This window comes from Stegodyphus dumicola, chromosome 6 (assembly GCF_044657685.1).
Source record: "Stegodyphus dumicola isolate Sdum_Otavi_A_Nest chromosome 6, ASM4465768v1".
Lineage (NCBI taxonomy): Eukaryota > Metazoa > Arthropoda > Arachnida > Araneae > Eresidae > Stegodyphus > Stegodyphus dumicola.
In genome coordinates, this window is record NC_140773.1 from 11,270,161 (window position 1) to 11,292,127 (window position 21,967).

Consider the following 21,967-nt stretch of genomic DNA (forward strand, 5'->3'; position numbering starts at 1 on the left):
TTTTCTTCGTTTTTTTCCGCATCCCTTCGGGGTGTAATTGGAAGCATAGTCGACGTGTATTCGAAAGGTCCAGGCTTCGAGTCCAGGCGAGGCAGTGCACATTTTTGACGTCTCTTGCTTCAAAAAGAACCTAATAACTCTAAAACTTTATTGAATTTAATATTTAATTTATGCGGAATTATCATCTTCCCATGAACATGCTCTCGTGATGTAACTAGAAGAATGAATGGCTAGCTGTCGGCTGATCTGCTGTTTGTGTCCCAGCGATGGCATAGCAGACTTTTAGTGTTTTCTGTCCTGATTAACCTAGCAGCTCCATACATTAAAAAATCCGAACGAGTTTTTTGTGTTTGAGTATATCTTTTTTGCTTTTCAACTGAAATTATAATGAGCTTCTAATCTTTATGCAGTCTATTTCCCATGATTCCTAGAAAAATTAAGATATCATGTTGGAACTGAGAAACCGGTTGCTTGATAAAATCTCTAAGCTAATTTTAAAATGAATTTTTAGCGGACAGGAGTAATCTGATATCAAAGAGGAAACTACTTGCATTTACATTCTGCGCTTATAATAATAATCATAGAATCTAAATTACTTTCGGATCCTTTTGGAATATCCGTCTTCAAAACTCGGCTGTAGGACAGAGGTACGGTTTTCTTTTTATCTCGTAGAGGCTTTACCATCTGGAAGCAAACAACGATTTATAAAATAAGTAATAAACGATTCAAATCTTATTTTAAAAGGAAAATATTTTAAGATTAGAAAGCAACTAATAACTTTCATTAGTGCTCGCACTTTTACAGTTACGTGCGTAAAGACTGCGTCTATCGCTGCATTCTTTAATTACAAGTGTTGTTTGACGTAAAATATTAATCTTCATTCAAATGACTGGTAGGTAAACAGGTAGGCTGAAGGAAGGCCCGACATCTGTGCATGCAAGTAGGTATATTATCTTGTAGAATCATTAGGATTTTTGGAAGCCGTAGAGATGAAAAATTAGCAACCGCCTTCGCCGGGAATCGAACCACGGACCTCTGGAATACCGGCCCAGTGTGCTACCGTTACACCACGAAGGCACGCTAGAGAAGTGGGGGAAATACCTTATATACTCTCTTTTTAAAGGGCGACTAGGGTTTAAGGGGACCTAGTCGCCAAATGCTGGGTGCGGAGAATCATCATCCACAAACCTTTTTAGTTCGGGCGCCACTTGTAGAGTCGTTAGGTTAATTGGAAGCAGGAAAGATGAAAAATTAGCAACCGCCTTCGCCGGGAATCGAACCACGGACCTCTGGAATACAGGCCCAGCGTGCTACCATTACAACACGAAGGCACGCTAGGGAAGGGGGAGAAATACCTTATAATCTAACGGCTACCATTGCACACTGCTAAGTTATCGGCCCAGGCCGAAATCCGAGGGAGAACACCCCGAAGTATCTCACCCCTAATCCCCCACCAATAACCTCTCGAGAGGATTTCGACTGGCCGTGTATTTTGAATGTCATCTTTCCGCATAGACACTACACGCTTACAAACATCCATTCCTTCTCCGGGATTCGAACGCAGATCCTTCGGTAAGGCAGTCAGCTTCACTAATCACTATTCCGTCTGCGCGGTACTGATAGAGATGATGCAGGGGTAGATTCCTGGCATCTAGCAGAGGTTAGCAGAAATTGTCTCTGCCTTCTCAGAGTGAGTTTATTGCTACAAAAGTAATTTTCGCACTGCTAAGACAAGGGCTGAGAGTATATAAATGATATTTTACAGATGATTTTGTTTTTTCAGTACGCAATAAACAGTTTGGTCTTAAAGAAAAAAAGCGTGTTTCTTAACCAAACATGTAATTTTAGGACATAATATATAACATAATACTAACTAAATTAAAATTAAATTAAAGTTAAAAGAATACTAGAAATAAACAAAAAATTAGATTAAAACTAAAACTAAAATGTACTTTTTCCGTTTTGCCGGAGCAAACGATAAAGTCGCCAATAATGGCACAACTCATGCCAAAAGGAATATCTTCGCTGGTAACCTTTTACGCTTCATTTTCAAAACAAGTCGCTGCCATTTCTTATCAGATTGATTGATTCTTTTAATACTGGCATACAATTACATAGAATTTTTGCCTAGATAGTTAAATTTTATGCCCTAAGACCGGTAATTAAATCAATTAGGATTCAATCACACGGCTCACCCGAAGGCGAAAATATAGAAAAGGCAAAATCAAGGGTTAAATTCATCAATTTTAATGAGAATGCGCTATCGAAGTAAAGCACTGCGGTTTTACATAATTTCTGAGTAAGCTATTCGTGAGAATTGAAATAATTCTTGCATTTAAATTTGTATTCCAAATTAACATTTAACTTGAAATTAATGTAGATAATTACTGAGAGAATTAGATTTTTTGTAGCTTAGTTTATGTGAGAGGAGATCACTTGGGGTCGCGGTATACGAACCGGCGAATCAGGATGTTGAACCATGATAGCATAGTAAATTCTTAAACTAATGACTTTTTACAAATTTATTGTCTTTTTACAAAATTTTAAACGATATTAAAATGTTTACGCCTTCAAAATAAAAAATTCTTAGAACTCACATTTGTTAACATTTTTTATGTGTGTACTGTATGTTGTCGCCAACAAAGTCTGCTTGGCGAGATTTGCGCCGGCGAAACGGAAAAGTACCAACTCAAATTATGCAAATAAATTTAATAAAAGTTATGAGCTTAATTATAGTTTTATTTAAATTTTGTAGATTATTTTTTTTAATTTGTTTGGTTGTTTTATCGTTATTAATTTATTTTTAATTGTTTTTCAATTGTTTTAGATTAATTGTTGCTTTGCTGGAAAGAAGTGTAACTGAGTGAGTGTTCCTAATTTGACTAGTGCTGTTGACAGATATCTTGTCCAATGCACTTCGAATTTTATCATTCTGAAAATTTAGTTAATCTCCGTTTGTTGATTAAATCCCTCTTATATGCATCAACATTGTTGGTAAGTACACACAGATTATTTGCCACCGTTAGCAGGCAGTGGAAACTAATGTGATCAAGGTAGACGCAGTAGTTGTTTAGAAGCACTTAAACAACTTTTAAATTGTTGATAATTCTACAACTATTGCATGCAGATTAACTAAAGTCATAAAAACCTTAACCGGGATATAAGAATAACATAATTCAGTTCATAAGATCATAGAGTATAGATCCAATCACAAAAATCACCATAATCACCATCACTCTGTTCACCATAGTTGCATCGCCGTGGTACGATGAATTAACTGAATTTTAGCCCTCGAAGCTTCGTGAAAGAGCCAATATGGCGCGCAGGCTGAAATGTTTGGATACCCTCGTTCAGACCATTCTATAACCAACTCGATCCCCAGATTTGTCCTCTACCGATTTAATTTTTTTGGGTTACCTAAAAAGCCTAGTGTAAGTATTCTCAACCGGTGGTACGCAAGAGAAAAATAGGTGGTACGTAAGGAAGAAAATTATTTTTAACTATTAAATTCAAAAATTAAGACCACAACATCTTGATTTTCTTTCTCTAACATTCGTCAATTTATGCCATCTGAGCTTTGTTCAAGAGTGGTGGTGTATTAGTACTTTGTAGTGGTGGTACTAAATGTTTTCAATTTTTGTTTAGATGGCAAGCGTTAGTCAAAAGGTTGAGAAACGCTGGCCTAGTGTATGAAACCCTGGTGGAAGCGGACATGAACCTAATAGTACGCATCGCTGCTGCAAGTGATTGTGGTGTTGAAACGCTCGACTATCTTGCAAACGTTCGTCTATCGACGCGTCATCATTGCGAGGATACGAGGCGTGCATTGCATCTGCAGGCTGCAACTTCAGGCATCTGATTTAATAGTATCATTTCAAACAATACTCTCTCTTTGTTAGAACCCAGCCTTAGTTATTATCTTTCTTTTCATAGTTTGTCACTGTAAGAGTGGCAACCATCTGATATTTGTTGCAGTTTGTTGTAGTTCTACGGATTTTGAAAATTAATATGACGCTTTGGAATTTTATATGTAAAGTTATTTTACTTTAAGTTTACAGCCTGAGTAAAAACTTTAAGGCCAGTAAAAATTTTGAGAAAATGTAAAATGAAATAAAAGGGATTCAAATAATATTAATTATTAAAGTTCATTGATAAGAAATAAATGCTATAAACATAATTTGTAAATACATAATTATGAGAAACATGTGGTTATTTACAAAGTTTGTATTTCTGCCTGAGTAAAAACTTTAAGGCCACCAGTCATTTTTTAAAAATAAATATAATATAATCATGTAATTACCATTGCAACTACTAGCTTGTGACAACGCTGCAATTTTCATATTTGTCATATGTTTCTTCGAAGTATTAGTGATCTTTGTGAAGATGGCGAATGGTAAGAAGTTAACTGATCGTGAAAGAGGAGAGATCGAAGCTTTGTCTTCAACAGGAATGAGTAGTCGTGCTATTGCGATAAAGATAAGATGAAAGACTATAGTCAACAATTTTTTTAAATTGAAAAAATTATGGTAAAAAAATACTGGGGAAAGACCTAAAGCTTTGTCCTCGCGTGATGAAAGAAGAGTTTGCTAACTTGTATCTACTGGGAAGTACTCAACCAGGAAACTGATTCCGACGAAATCAGTTTTCTGGTTTCAGGTTTAAAATTTTGTCAAAAAACGATTTATAACACAATTAGAAGGTCTGGAAGGTTCACTTATACAGCAAAATTGACTAAGTCTCAGTTACTGCAGAGACACAAAATAGAGCGTTTGAACTTTGGCCAGAAAGTCATGACCTGGGACAACCAATGGATAGAAATTATTTTTTCTGACGAAAAAAAATAGAATTTCGATGGACCAGATGGCTGGAATTTCTACTGGCATGATATAAGAAATGAAAAAGAAATATTCTCCAAGCGTCAATTAGGTGGAGGGTCTGTCATGACTTGGGGTTGTTTTGCTTACAATGGTGTGGGCTCAGTTGCATTCGTTTCAGGTAGAATGAATTCACAAGGATACCAAAATGTCCTAACAAATCATCTTTTCCCAAATGCTGAATGTCTTGCTGGAAAAAATTGGAAATATCAGTAAGACAATGCATCGATCCATTCGAGTAACAGCACAAAAAATTGGTTCCAAGTCGACAATGTTGAAACTGTGAAATGGCCAGCTAGATCACCTGACCTCAACCCAATCGAGAACCTTTGGGGGTGTCTTAGCAAGAAGAGTTTATGCAAATAGAAGACATTTTACATCAACAACAGAGCTGAAATCTACTATCCAGGATGAATGGTATAAAACCGACTCCACCCTTTGTCAAAAACTGTTTCATCCATGAAAACAAGAATATTTGAAGTAATTCGAAGAAATGGCTCCTACGCAACATTCTAAGAATTTGTAATTTTTTTCTTATATGTTATTTTTTATGTTGGCCTTAAAGTTTATACTCAGGCTCAAATATTCATCTGTGTGTTCTGTAATATTTTCTAATAATAAAATATTTTCAAATTAATTTTTCTACTTTTTTTTTACTTTTTTAAGCTTAATAATTATCAATCAAATGGTATTTTAATTTATCAGTTTAAATGTTTCCATTTTCTCAAAACTTTTTACTGGCCTTAAAGTTTTTACTCAGGCTTTATTAGGAGAAAGGAGAACGGGTAGTTCTTGCAAATCTCGAACACTCTGTGTGTGTCTCTTCGAGCGTATAGCGATAACCTTATACGATAACAGTTAATAATCTTATATGAATATTGGAACAACCAATAATATTATATTATTACTGGCTGAAGATTATTGGTTTTTATCGTGTTCCGGATCTTCATGCGTATTTCTGAACATAATTCTGAAACTTGCTGAATAGGTAACGTATTTTCAAAGATATTTTAAAAGAGAATGTTTTTTTCGTTTCAGTTCATATGTAGAATTCTTTATCCACTTACTTTTCTGCAATCAAAAGCTGACATTTCATCTATGAGTGTTGATAACTCCAAGGCCACATCATCCGATCTAGTGGTCAAGTCCTTAAAAGAAAGAAATTATAATTATTAGGATAGTTTTATATGAGGAGGCGTGAAGTTGTTGATAATTATCGAGGCGATAATCAATGAAATGTGGTAAATTGGCTGCGTTATTAGTAAAAGAAGTTTGTCTTCAGTAACGTTCAAATATCTCTAACATTCGCCAAATTCTATCACATACCTCAAATTGAAGAATAAACTGTTATCTTACTCAAGGTTTTAGGTAGGGGAATATATCTTAATTTCTAATTTCTGCACCCTTGGTTTCAACATTTGGCAAAATTGCTGTTTTTTGGCATACTTTAGGGTACATATGAGACAAGAGGCAATCCACACATGGACTTACCGTACCACATTTTTCCGTATCATAGTCGTAAAAAATAACCAATAATTTTTCGCCAGTCACAAAAGTCTTCAATAAAATGACGATTTTTCATGGAGGTGTTGAAAATCAGAAAATAACAAATATTCTTTAAGTGTTTTTGACGTGTAATAAGCAATAAATAACTTTAAGTGCTTACATATTACAGCAACCGTCTTGGCGCAAATTTGTGATTATTTACAAATGAAAAGGTAAAAGTTAGTTACGGAGTACAAGTTGGTGACTTTACCGATTTTTTTTAAGATTACGAATTTATCTCTATTTGTCACAAGTTCGCAAATATACCGGTTATCATAAATTAAGGAAAAATCACAAAAATAGCGATAACTCCCTCAAAAATAAGTCAAACCGTGTAAAATTTGAATATGTTGCCAAGTAAGAGTAGCTGAGTAAAACTGCAATATGCAAATCAGTGGCACTGCACTCGGAATACGTCATCTGCGAGGAGCATAAAAGTCCATGTTTAAGAGAAAGCCCACATATTTCACTGTGATAGTGACATCAGAAATCTGAGATAGCCAATTCGTAACAATGACCTCCAGGCATCATTTGCCTGCAGAACTACGATAGAGAGCCATTGGGAGACTACAGGCAGGACGAAGTCAAACAGAAGTGGTTAGATGGCTAAATGCGAGTCCTCCTGTGGTTCATAGACTTTGGAGGCAATTTCAAATCACAGACTCAGCACCTAGGAGGTTCAGCCAAGGACGGCCAACTGCTACGACGAGCGCCGATGGCCGATATTTGACATTGCACTGACTACCAATAAGTATTTGGACACCTGTGATAGAAAAGAAAAACTAAATTTATTCAAAATCAGTAGTTGGTAGAGCGTCCACGAGAGGTAATTACAGCGTGGACCCTCCGGGGCATACTTTCTACAAGTCTTTGTATGACAGCTAGTGGTATTTTCTTCCACTCGGCTTGGAGAAGACATAGAAGTTCTTTCACAGATTTTGCACAGGTAGTGCACCCCTGAACTCGGGGATTCAACTTGTCCCAGAGGTTCTCGATAGGGTTCGGGTCTGGACTCTGTGCAGGCCAGTCCATTCGATGAACTCCATTGGCACCATATTCTCACTCCATGGCCTTGGTTAACGTCGAAACATGACAACTGGCATTGTCGTCCTGAAAGTAACAGGGGTCCAACCCATAAAACTGCCACAACGTAGGAAGCACATTGTCATCCAAAATAGTGCAGTAGGCATCGGAGTTGAGCTTACCATGAATGGGGACCAAGGGTCTCAGCCCATACCAGGAGAAACACCCCCAGACCATAATTCCACCTCCGCCGAACTTGACTGTTGGCCCAATGCATTCTGGCAGGAGAGGTTCTCCAAGTAGACGCCAGACCCAGACCCTGCCATCCGAACGGTAAAGGGTGAACCTTGATTCGTCACTCCAAAGAACCCGTTTCCACTGATCTGTGGTCCAATTTCGATATGCTTTGCACCACATTAACCGAGCAGCACGGTTGGACTTTGTGATCAAAAGCTTATGGGCAGCAGCACGACCATGAAAACCAAGTAGATGTGCTTCCTTACGGATGGTATTCATTGAAACAATACTTCGGGATGCCTGTTGAAACTCCTCGCGGATGAGGGCCATCGGTTGGGTGCGGTTCTTCCGAATTTCTCTGGACAGCACTCGTCGGTCTCTATCTCCCAGTTTCGTTGGTCTGCCGACTGGGGGCACATTCCGACAATCACCGCTCACCTTCCACTTCTTAATTACATAAACCACTGTCGATTTTGGGTACTTCAAATCGCTAGATATGTCCCTTAAGGATCGGCGACATTTGTGATACCCGATAATTATACCTTTCTCGAAATCAGAGAGCTCCGAACTGCGAGGCATCTTGCATGCGACTAAAGCCGATACTGTTTCCTACACGATATATACCGGCGGAGTCCGTGACATACCTTAGGACCGCAGATATCGTCATTTGCCTAGGTGTCCAAATACTTATTGGTAGTCAGTGTATGTACATTCACGAATAGAACCGCTACTCCGACTCTTCTTAAGACCCTTCCTTGTTGCAGCCACCGGTAGGTTGGTGTCAACGTCAACTGTGCTTCACGAAGCTTCACGAAGGGCGAAGGGTGGGGAAGCTTCATGAAGGGTGTGGCGAGGCTAACAACCATTTGCGTGCCGCTCAAGTCACGCCATAGGAGGGACCGTTTGCAGTGGGCACGACAACACGTCCACTGGACGCCTGAGCAATGGAGGGCTATCCTCTTTATGGATGAGTCCAGGTTTAGTCTAGAAAGCGATAGTAGGCGTTATTTGATATGGAGAGAACCTGGAACCCTATATCATCCGTGAAAGAGATGCATGCGGAAGAGGCAGTGGCATCTCTTTGGGTGGACGCACAGACCTCCATGTTTTTCCAAGGGGAACCGTTGCTCATGCTCATGTTTATAGAGATGACATCCTTGATGCTTATGTGCACCCATATGCGGGGCCAATAGGTGATGCTTTCCTGTTACAGGACGAGAATGCAAGACCACACAGGGCTCGCATCGTATATGATTATCTTCAACAGGAAACAATTATGCGCATGGAGTGGCCAGCTCGATCCCCGGACTTGAATCATATCGAGCACGTTTGGGATGCTTTAGGGAGACGTCTAGCTACTTTCAATCCGCCCCCTTAGACCCTTGCCGCACTTGCAACTGCTTTGCGAGAGCAATAGCTCTCGCTTCCTATGGAACTGATAGACCATCGCTGAAGCATCACACATCGCTGAATGTGCTGTATTGCTTCTAGAAGCGATTATATTCCATATTGAAGGTACTTTTACTATAGCAAACTGACATCTTCGATTTGTTCCTTTTATACATGTGCTAATTTCTATACTAACCATAATTGTCTGGTAATTTCTTTTTATGTTACTTGATACCTTACTATGTGTTGTATATTGTGGGTAAGTTTCATAAAATTCTACATGTAACTTTTTCAGTAATCGTGATTTTTGTGATTTTTCCTTATTTATGATAACCAGTGTATTACCATCTAAAATAGACATTTTAATTATGAAATAAGGGTTATAGCATACAAAAATGAATAAATAAATAGATTTTTCGCAAATGGCTTTAATATATAATTGAGTGGCCCTTCGATTGGTGACAAATTTTGTTCAATTTTGCTGATGAAACCCCTTTTCTGGTTACTGGGATAGTTTTAATTTGGTTTTAGCTTCAATTACCTTATGGTTACCGAGACTTTTTTTTTAACTTTATACGACGTCATCATTAGTCGAAAGGGATTTGAATCTCGAAGGACTATTAGTTTCGTTTTGGCATTTTGCGTCGGACTCATAAATGTCGGTTCACTTTTCAAACTGTTGCCACAAAATGTTAGAGTCCTGCATTATATTTGAAGAAATTAAATAATGAAAAATCTGCATAAATCTATGTATATTTCTCGTATTGTGATAAAACAACGGTACATAGAGTCATCGAATTTTGAATAACGTAATCCTCCAACGAATATGAGCATGTGGAAGACCAAATTTGAAATTTGAAATTTGTTTTATGATCGATTTCCTATTTTTTAAAACTTTGACGAATTTTTGATTAACAAACTCAAGGATTTCAAAGCGAGCAATGGCAACGTTGTGCAGAAAAAACATTTTTATCTCCAGCGCGTGAGTCTCTGTATCGGAAATTCTAAAGATATGCTCGTTTTAAAACTATTTTGCGATATTGCTGTTGCACTGGATCTTATGGTTTAAGTGCGAGGAACATGATATTTAATAAAGAAAGGTAACACACAAAATTTTAAAAAACGCCCCTTTGGACGTAATTTAAAATCTGAAACATTTCAGATTTTTTTTTTTCGGGGGGAGGGACGTCATTTTGTTTTTACGAAGTAAAGGCTTTTTTTTTTTTTTTTTTTTTTTTGTAACTCGACATTTTTTCCAACAATCTGCTAGCCGAATTACACTTATGCTAGAACTTTTATGGAACAAAAGTGCTTAATCATGACGAAGAGTGGGTGCGAAACTGGGAGAAAGTGCAGAATCGCGCACTGCTTCGCGCGTTTTTAAGAATTGCACATACGCGGTATCCATGTACACATCAACCTATTTTCACTTTAAAAAAACATCCCAGAATTGCACAAAAAATGGCATTACGCACACTCTTGACTTTATCCATGTACGCAAGGACTTATTTTCACTTTAAATTCAAAGAAAATTGACAAAAATCGAATTCTTCTTACTCTTGTGAAAAGCGCCAAACAAATAAGTGGGCGATTCTGCACTTTAGTAGCGAAATTGTTTCTAAGTGCTTATTAGCTAAAATCACGATCGGAATTTTCCGGAAAATGTCACATGACATGTCTCGTGATCTCTCATTTCTCTGAGACAAAATAATCTGTGATTCGAACTGTGCACTTCTCAGATTATTGCTAAAGTCCTACCTAGTAACCTTTATCGCCTTACCAAAATGTCGCCAAACTACCTGTTACCATATTCCAAAGATTAGCTATGGTGTCTTCTGAGTGTTGCTATTAATATTTTTTAAGTTGATGAAACTTCTTATTTTGTTTTTTGGGTAGCGGCCATCTTGTAACTGTGCGTTCTTGGCGTAAAAAAAATCGCCAAAAAAACAAAGGGGCACCGCACCCAATTGTAAACTTTCATCTAGCAAATTTTTGGCTCTGTTCTCCGTGTATATAGCAGTCTATTTTCTATTAAAAAAGGACAGACAACTGCACAAACTCGGCATTGCTCGCAACATCAGCAGTGCTAGTAGGGTATCTATCAAAAGCATTTCATCATTCTTCGGCTTAGCAATTTTACGACAAAATACTATATTGTTGCAGAAATTTTACATGAGTTTCTTTCAATGATAGCAAATTTTCCAAGCGAATATTTCTAAAACTGAGTTTAAGGTAACAAAATTTCACGATTTGTCTATAAAAACGGTTAGAACTTGAAATACTATAAGAAAAAGAAAGCAATTTGAAAATGGCGATGTTGTTTGACTAAAATGCTGTTAGGAGGTTGCCTGAAGAATGCCCATGCACATGGTTGCCAAAGTTTGACACATACTTTGAATAATTTGGAAACTTCTACTAATGTGCTTGCGATAAAAAGTAAGTATTTGTGTATTTGCTTTAAATGAAGAAACAGGTATAATGAATAAAAAAATCTGATGTGTACACCACATGACTTCCTTGTACGGAATACTAAATTATACGCATTTTTTCTTGCATTTCATTTAAACTTATTGGATTGAATTAAATCTACTTCGCCGACAGCGCATAAACCACAATAGAATAAATGCATTCTTTAAAATTCACTCTAGTATTTGTTTACCATAGCGACACTCTGGCGCTAGATTCACTTAACAGTATTAATAATTATATAACAGTTAACTTATATAATAATTATATAACAGTTAACTTATATAATAATTATATAACGGAAACTAAGTTAACTGTTATATAATCCAATAATTATATAACAGTTAACTTATATATTTCGTTCATATTATAACTCATAATGCACAAAATTTTTATCATTTAAAGAATAGAATTATCTAATCGTTGCCACATGTTCTATTCAAATACTATAATAAAGCTAGAACGATGTATAAAAGAAATTAAGCAAACAAAAACAAAAAAGAAACAGTTTTTCACAGACGATTGAGTATTTCTCATTGAATTAATTCAATTCTCACTTCGCGAGAAGGCAAAAATACATAAAAACTCAAAATATCTATATTAAAAATTACGAAGTAAATCTCAAACACTTATTCCCTCGAAAAAATTCCAGAAAGAATTAAGCATGATTTAATTGGCAATAATAAATGAATGCGTTATCTTTGTTGTTGCGAAGCTAAGTTTCTCTAGATTGGCAACAAATCCACTAGTCTCCTGTTTCAAATGTAAACATCAATGACCGCCATTAAAAAAAGGCTTAGCGGCACTTAGACAACTTTAAAATTGTTGATAATTCTAAAAATATTGAATACAGATTTACTAAAGGCATAAAATCCTTAACCGGAAGATAAAAAGAACATAATACAATCATTTTTAAAGCAAAAAATGTACAATTTACAAACATATAAGAGTAAAGAAACTGAGATCACTGAGCCGGGTAACAGAGTGGATATATATAGAAATATATTTATATACGTTTGGTGCGGCCGATTGCAACCAAAATACGAGGTGCACATCTACATGTTATAGCAGTCCTATATACAAAATTTCAACGTCCTGCGGTACGTACGTACGTACATACGTTCGTACAGACGCCACGAAAAATTCTCTTCAGAATTAATTTTAAAGCAGTTTTATAATTTTTTTTGGAGGAAAAGAGTATTTTATTCTGTCCTTACGTACAGATATCAAGCAAAAACATCGTTAAATTGCATTCGATAGCGGTCCAAATGGATATTTTCGTTGAAATATGCTGCCTGAAACTTTTCGCGATTACAATACTTCCTTTTTACTTCGTACAAGGAAGTAAAAACGTTTACTAATTTTTTGAAGTTTATGAGGGTAAAAAGGAATCCAAGTGTACAAATATTTCAAGACTTACCGACATTTATACTTGGCCACTTCCTGACACTTTTAAGAAGAAATAAAATTTAGATTAAAAAAATTAAATTTCTTTATTGTTTACTTTTACCATAGAAATAAAATCTTTATAATTTCCTGCATGCAACTAATTTAATCAAACACACGAAATCATCTCCTCCTTGCATGTGATAAATTAAGTCTCGAGCTTGAATTTAACGAGACAGAAAGTTAAATTTGAAAAAGATTTGCTTTACAAAATGTATGCGAATAGAAATCTGTGAGAGTTGTTAACATATGCAGTGTGTTAGTTCTATGCATTCAAAATAGCTGGTATGTACAAATGATAAACGTTAGCCAACTCCTTTGGCCAGTGAATAAGGACTTCCTTAGCTCCGATATTTTTTCCTGTAATAGGAGCTATATGCCGTATATACACCGGTTGTGAATTTCTAGGGTATATACAATACTCTTTCCCAATGTGGCTTCATTTGTAATAGTTAAACTATGAGAGCATTCAAATTTGCACTAAGAAGCACAAAACATATGTTAGGAAAAATAAATACATCAATCCCATAAATGTCCCTGCGGCGAAATGGCCTCAGAAAATAAAAATACACTTCACCGGTTTTAAAATACTACGGTGTTTATTTATACGAAAACGTAGTTAGAACACACTCACATCTTTATTATTATTTTTAAACTCAACTGCCAGATAGAATATTCTAAGTAAACAACATAATTTCTGTTGCCATTCCAAAAAGGTAAATATGAAACGAAATAACTGCAATCATTTCCAACAGCCTCCAAAATGGTATTAAAAAAATTTAGATTTTTCATTTCTCTGCTGCCAAAGCTATTCAAAAAGGTATCTTCAGTTGGCGTACTAAATCGTTTCACATTTGTAATAATCTTTCACTTTTAGTCAACGATACCAGTTCTAATCCATCTGGATTATCAGCTTTTAAAGAAAGTATTACTTTTTATCAATAAAGAGCGCGAATGACTTTATTCCCTTCATTAGCTGGAACCTTTATCGAATTTTCTGTCTAATTGGTATCCACATGATCTCATAGTATGCTTCCTTTTCGCCATTTTCACTTCTGAAGCTGAAGAAGGTGGTTCTATTTGACGTTCGGAACTACTCCTGTAAATTTATGCAACATACGCTGATTGTCGTTGCTATAGTATCTTTAACATTTAAGTGTGATTGGTTGCCAAAAGTTGCGAACATCCACAGAAATGAAAGAGACTAAAAGGTGATCAGTGCAAATCATTTAACATCCGGACAACTTGTAAGGTTTATCCTAAGTTTTTAATAGTTATTTTAAGCTAAAAATCCTTTCTTATCTCTCCTAATTTCAGTTTACAATTTCCTACCAGAATGGGTTTTTAGAATCGCGTTTAATGCAAATAAGTAGGAGTACTATTTAAGTCGAAGTTCCACTGACTTTGAGAAAGAGCCTCAGAAGTTCTGACTAGCGCGCGTTTGACATTTGGTCACGTCTCTCTAAGCTGCTACTACTCTTGGTCGTATTACGAGCCCTTGACTTTAGTTAAGCATTAGTTAAGTTCTTATTTCTTGTTATTTTGAGTTCAAGCCCAAGTAGAGGCTTTGCTGTACGCCCTGAGAAAGAGGCCAACTGTTCATTCTTATTTTGAGCAATAAAGGGCAGTTAACCTTTCTCGAGTATTATGTTCCTGTTACTGAAGCGATTATTCGCTTAGCTGTTCACTAGGTTCTTCCACATTTAGTTGTTAGACAAAAGGGTGGAATCCCAGAAACGTACTTAATTAATACATACATATAGAAGCAAGTTCATTTTTAACGGACACATTTTAGAGGCAAGAATGATGCCTGAATATAAATTCAGATGGGTGCGACTCTACATGACGAAGAAGTTTATACCTGAGTTTTTGTTTTGTTTTTCAATGCATATTGTTACGAAATATACAAGCGCGGTAAGATGGCTTTCCCGTAAAGCAGTTTTAGGGTTACCATAAAATGACAAGGGAATGCAGGGTTACCACATTTGGCGAGAAATCGCCCATTTGGCGACAGAATTGGCGATATGCAATGGACGGATGGAGAACCTTCTGAAACGAATTCTTACCGGTTTAGCTCAGAATGTTCTCGAACACAAGCCGAAAGCTATATAAACCCTGCTGGTTCGCAGTCAGTCAGTACGTGTCTCTCATCGAGTGTCTCAGAGTGTGCCTCGTCGAGAGGGTGAGTGAGAGTGCCTCGTCTAGAGTGCGAGTTAGTTAGCGTCGAGTGTGTCTCGTCTAGCGAGTTGACAGCCGGGCAGCGAGTGCCGAGTGGGTCGTCGAGTGCAACGAAGGAGTCCGTTAGTGCATCGCGGTTAGTGCATTGTCGAGAGAGCGTGTTGAGCTCCGGGAACGACTGAACCGAAGAGTCGGGAGCTGTGCTCGTGTGTCGTCGAGTGCACCGCGAGTTGTAGCGTGGAGAGTCTCGAGATTACGGGGAGTTCCGAGAACAACCAAGCAGAGTCGGGAGCTGTACTCCAGAAAGCAGAGTCGGGTACTTTGCAGGAAGCTGTCTCCACCGTTATTGCCTGACAGTGTGTCGCTGATTGTTCCAGCGTGTTTATAGTAGATCTTCGACGACTGTAAAAAGTGTTATTGGAGCTGTCCTGATTAATATTGGCCAAATAATGTATACGTTTCGATACTTCATCCAGTGTCGTCGTTATTCACTCCAAATCTACAAACCCTATACGAACGTGAAGGAAGAAAATAACGTAACAACTGGTGTCAGAAGAAAGAAAAACCGTAACAATATTTTTTTTGTTTTGTCATTTTATGAATCTCTATGAATGTCTGCTTTCTGTTTGTAGTATCTTTTCCCGTCAAGGGAAGATAACAAATAGTAGCGTATTTAAATATTTAACAGACAAAGAACTTATACCTTGAAAAAGCAAATTTTGTGCACACACACACACAAATCAGTAAACCATTTGTTTCTCATTAAGAAGGAAACGCGCTTCGTTAAGGCCTCTATAACAAGGAAGCACCTTTAAATTTATTAATTTCAGTTCGCTCTTTAATTACGTTAAGAATTTGACGCCTAGACTACATAATTCAGTCAACAGATATTTCATGAAATAGGTCAGCACGTAATACAAAACCCACTCAGCAGTATAATTCTCTCGGACATAAAAATTCTCTTTTATTTACTAGGATGTGCAATAGATGGCAGCAGCAACACTGAAAGAGAAGTTTTACCGTGAAATAGAAATTCATCCCCGCCGCTCTCATTCACCGTTTAGTTTACAACTAAACGTTTCTTTTAAAGTCTTATACCAGACAACTAATTTTTTTGTAAAGTCTTACAAAGCCTAAAACGAAATCATAAAAACAAATATATTTGCTATTTAAACTTAACTTGCTTGCTATTTCTGTGAGGTATTGTGCGAGCCTTGTTTTGTATACATGTAAATAATTTTAGTGAAATTATATGTAAATTGTAGTATCTCTTGTATAATGTAACATGAAAGTATTTAAGATGGAAGCGTTGCCGGAAAAATAAGGTCCAAGCAGTAAGTTCATTCAACATTGTGATAAATGGTTATCTCGTCAATTTGGAGAGAAATCGCCAAGAGTCACCAAACTTGGCGATCACTTGCCTTCATTTTTGCCCCAATCCTGTGTAACTGTATCTAACCCTATGTAACTGCACCTGTGTATACATTTCAGCAATTTTGAGAAATCGAAGGTACAGGAAACTTCTCCGCTGCCTGAGGTATACCATATGAGATCAGAAGGAACATCAGTTTTCACTTTAGATTAGTTTGTTGTATTGAGAGTTCAGAGTATTAAAAGATTACCGTTTGAGCTTACGTTTTGAGGGATTTAGCATTACCTAGCCTTCAATGTTCTTAATAGTGTTCCGTGCGTATGAGTTTATAATAGATTGAATGTCGACTACCAAAAGGGACACTTCATAGTTCTGGAACTTTCCACAAACATAGTCGTAGAGCTCTTCACAATGTCACAGAGTACAATTAGTAATTATACTTCAAACGACTAAGAGCGTTAAATACAATGCAATGCAGAGCGCATCTAAAGAGCTAAGCTAACCCAGAGATATTTCAGTATTTCAAACTCAAGCTGAACTAACAATTACAGCGACTAACAACTGAGAAAATTACGTTCTCTTTAGTCTTATATACTTTTCACCCAGCCACCAAAATATTCATAGTACTTTCGGCTTCTTGAAATTACTGGAAGGCCTATGAGGGCCGAATACGGTTACAGCTGCATAGAGGATCAATTACAGTTATTCATTTACAATATCCATTGCAGTTATACAACGACCGGACCAAACCGTAGCAAAATGGTCGCCGAGTTTGCCGACTACTGGCGATTTCCCGCCAAATTTGGCGAGAAAAATTAGTTGCCAAACACAATGCCAACTTGGCGAGATCAGCCACATAGCCATTTATCTCAGTGTTAAATAGACTTAACCCTGTAATCTTATTTTTCCGAAAGAGTTTCGCTTTGACCCATTCAGTCTAATCCATCAATTCTTATAATACTATGCTAAAACGTGTTGCTTGTAATTATAGAGTAATATGAAATTAACTATTGAATGGAAGAATGATTTTTATTTTATGTGTCTTAATGTATGAGAGCATTCAGCTGCATACAAGATCAATTACATTTATTCAACAATATACCAATTATAGTTATAAAGTGATCGGACCAAAATGGCGCCAAATAGTCGTCTAGTCTGAAGACTTCTGGCTAGCCAAATTAGCAATATAACCATATGTGTTAAATACACTTGCCCCTGTATTCTTATTTTTCCGGCACATCGTGCTTTTTCTCAGCTTTTCATGTTACATTATACAGAAAAATACAGCAATTTCACATATAATTTCCCTAAAATTATCTATCTATGTATAAAATTTGTAAAACTGCCACTCCCGGACGCGTAATGGCAAACCGCACATTGAGTTGATCAATGTTAAATGAATTTCGCTTACTGCGCATGCTCAGAATAGAATTTGGCGCAACTACAACTTTGGCGAAATTTTAAAAGAAGATAAATACGATATATGGTTGATATTGTGTTATCTGGGCGTAAACCGTTCGGGGTTTTAAAACTTGTTAGGCTGTAGTGGTGGTGGTGGTAGTGGATATATGGCGCAAAGCTCTAGAGGCCATATGCGCCAAATGCAGGCTTGTTAGGCTGTAAGTTGCTTCATTATTTAGAGTGTAACTATCGATTGCAAACTACGCAAATTTTCGTTTAAGAAGGATAACAAAACAGGAAACATTACAAGATATATTAACTGAATGCTTATTGATTATACCCATGAGGAATAAAAGCAGTCGAGTATATTATCAAATTAAAGAATAAATTCAGTTGAAATTACTGTATTAATTTAAATTTCTGAATTTAAAGTCAAATAACTGATATTAATTGTAATATTTATCAACAAAATAAACCAAAATGAAATGAAACAGAAGCACATGCAATAAGCACACAACAAATTTTCGTAGTAATGCGATTGTAAAAAAAAAAAGGTAGCCCCCCCCCAACATGACTAACAGCCTTATGTAGAGTTGCTTATGCTTAGTCGCCAGGATTTCCTCCCACGCCAGCGGTATACTATTGAGCATGCGCAGTAAGCAAAATTCGATAACATTGATCAACTCAATGTGCGATTTGCCATTACTCCTCCCGGACACTGCAATCCTTGGAAGCCATATATACAATAAATTAAAATTAAAGCAACACTAAAACAATAATTTCAAGAAATAGCGAATCAAATACTAAACCAATAAATAAATGCATAAACTTACAAATTTATATATAAATATGACCATAACTTCGCTTCTTTAAATTTTCATGTTATATTGCACACACACAGAAGGGGGGGGACTACAATTTTACAAATAATTTCACTAAAATTATTTACATATGTAGAAAATTCGTAACAGTATTCATGATATACGAAAGTAGATTAATATTTCATCTTATTGGTAAAATAACAATCATATTTTAATAAATAAAGTAAATTAATAATTTTATGGTACTTTTCCGTTTTGTCGGCGCAAACGAAAAAGTCGCCAATAATGGTACAACTGACGCCAAACGGAATATCTTCGCTGGTAACCTTTTGCGCTTCGTTTTCAAAACAAGTCGCACCCTTTTCTTATTAGATTGATTGTTTCTTTCAATACTGGCATACAATTACATAGAATGCTTACAAGATAGATAAATTAAGTCAATTAGAATGCAATCACACCGCTCACCCGAAGGCGAAAATATAGAAAAGGCAAAATTAAGGGTTAAATTCATCAATTCTAACGAGAATGCACTGCAGTTTTACATAACTTCTGAGTAAGCTATTCGAACAAATTAAATAATTCTCGCATTTAAACTTGTATTATACTTCCAAATTAATATTTAACTTAAAATTAATGTAGATAATTAATGAGAGAATTAGATTTTTGTAGAGTAGTTTACGTGTGACGAGATCACTTGGGGTCACGTGATACGAACCGGCGAATCAGGATGTTGAACCATGAAAGCATATAGTAAATTCTTAAATTTATGTCTTTTTACAAATTTATTGCCTTTATTTATTGCTTTTTATAAAATTGTAAACCAAATTAAAATGTTTATGCCTTTAAAATAAAAAATTCTTAGAACTAACATTTGTTAACATTTTTTTGTGTGTATACTGTATGCTGTCGCCAACAAAGTCTGCTTGGCGAGATTTGCGCCGGCGAAACGGAAAAGTACCAGTTCTATATTTACTTCTGTCAACTTAACATTCATTTTTCCCTTTCCACAACAGGAGTTTTCCCCAAGTAAAAACGTAAGAGCTTTTTTTTTTCCTTGAAAAGCTCTCCACGAAGACGTCGCTCCTCTTAGATTCTTGGCCCACCAGCGGCCGAGCGGTAAAGTCGCTGAACACTGGTAGTTCGGTCGGAGGTTCGAATCCCGCGAACGGGCTTGGGTTAATCTTTGGATTATGGTAACTTGGCGATTTTTTGGCGACCAACCCTTCTACAGCAACCTGCTAGTTTTTTTTGAACGGCATTTTGTTTTCACGAAGTAAGTGCATGTTTTTTTTTTTTTTTTTTTTTTTTTTTACAACTCAACATTTTTTTTCCAACAATCTGCTAGCCGAATTACACTTATGCTAGAACTTTTATGGAACAAAAGTGCTTAATCATGACGAAGATTAGGTGCGAAAATTGGGAGAAAGTGCAGAATCGCCCACTGCTTGCCGCGTTTTTAAGAATTGCACATACACGGTATCCATGTACACGTCTACCTATTTTCACTTAAAAAAACATCCTAGAATTGCACAAAAATGGCATTGCGCACACTCTTGACTTTATCAATGCACACTGTTAAAGTCCTAGCTAGTAACCTTTATCGCCTTACCAAAATGTCGCCAAATTACCTGTTACCATATTCCAAAGATTAGGCCGGGCTTGCTGCATGGGCGTTTTCGTGGTTTTCCCCATGTGAAACGTGTGTACGAGCCAGTTTCTCTTAGAAAGTCTTCCACGAAGGCATCCCGCCCCTTAGGCAGATAGCCCTAGCGTGCTTTGCCATTCTTAAATAAACCAAACCTCTTAGATTCCTAGTTCTCGAACGCTCTGTCGTAATCTAAATAATTTAATCTGTTTTATCCTTTCGACCAGAAAAAAAACCATTGCTGAAAGAGACAACAAGAAGTTTGCCAACAACGAGAAGAAGCTCACACCTATACGTTCTAGGAAGAGAGGGCAAATGATCTTTTATTACAGGAATTGAGGAATTAATTATTACCTCTTCATTTTGACCGTTCCATTTTATAGAAATTCCCATACTTTTTGTTGAATTTAATTATAAAAATGTTAAGTATAGACCAAATACACAAAAACGTAGATGCAGTCTGTGAGATCACGTGAGATCATATCCTTTATAAAAGCCTTATTGTATACAACTCACAGTTTTTTAAAGTTCCTTCAACTAAAATATTTCCACTTTACTATAAATTTGCATTCATGAATATGCTTCGAATCTAGGAAGATAATCATAGTTATCTGAAATATGACATTATAAAACATTATGGCTAATGCCGTGGGATTATCTAAAAATATTACTTCTGTCCCAATAATTTATTACATACTATACTATACCTGTAATAAATATTACAAAAATTGCTTGCAAAGAAATAACTTTAAACTTTAATGATTATCGTTTAGAAATTTTTACTTTATCTTCTTCGTTTCCACTATGCGGCGCGTAAACAAAGATAAAATCAGTTAGAATATGAATCCCGAACGCTCGTCATGCCCGTGGTGTGGCATCATACAATGAGTACTTAATACCCCGCTGAGAGGGGGAAGACAGGCTGATTTACGGTAAGAGTGCTTACTAGCATGGCCGGATATCCGGGTTGGGCATTCCGGACTGGAAATCTCTCGGATTTTTATCCTGGTGTTTCGTGAGCCGGAAGGAAGTTGAGAGGGCTGAAAAGACAAGCGTTTAGTCACTATTTAGATGACACCCGTGGAGAAGATGAGGTATCAGCCCATTTCATGAGATGCATTAATGCTGGTAGAGTGGGAATATTTTCGTGAACTTCTTTCCCTCTTAAGCCTTTATTATTAACGTAGAACGCGCACTTTTAATAATAATAATAATAATAATAATAATAATAATAAAAGACCGAAGTGTGCGGGTGCGTGTCATACCCCGGATATAAAAATGATAGCGTAAAAATAAGGAAAATTTAAATTTTTACATGCACCAAATTATTTAAACGAAATGGCGGAACTACTCTGATATTGACCTCAAGTCGCCAAATTTCTCGCCAAACATTTTTGGCGAGAAACTCCTTGCTGCCATATTGCTATCTAAATTTTTTGTCTACATTTCGAACTTTAAGCCTAAAATTAAAATGTCTACAAAAAGAAGGTTTTCGCGAACGCAAAAACCACGTTTTGAACACACAATTTAAGCTAAAAATCCGAAACAAAAACAAAAAAATTTAGATAAC

The 21,967-nt window shown here is 36.4% G+C and overlaps 1 protein-coding gene across 3 annotated transcripts in view; it reads right to left on the bottom strand.

The window, feature by feature from the left end:
- Positions 1-21,967, bottom strand: part of LOC118194589 (uncharacterized) — a 290,113-nt gene that overhangs the window by 48,328 nt on the left and 219,818 nt on the right. For all 3 annotated transcript variants that reach the window (XM_085818112.1, XM_085818113.1, XM_085818111.1), the window contains 2 exons: positions 5,942-6,022; positions 597-684 (listed from right to left, as the gene is read on the bottom strand). In XM_085818112.1, the coding sequence (XP_085674238.1) occupies positions 597-684; positions 5,942-5,965 (112 nt within the window). In that variant the 5' untranslated portion in view covers positions 5,966-6,022. The remainder of the gene's footprint in view (positions 1-596; positions 685-5,941; positions 6,023-21,967) is intronic.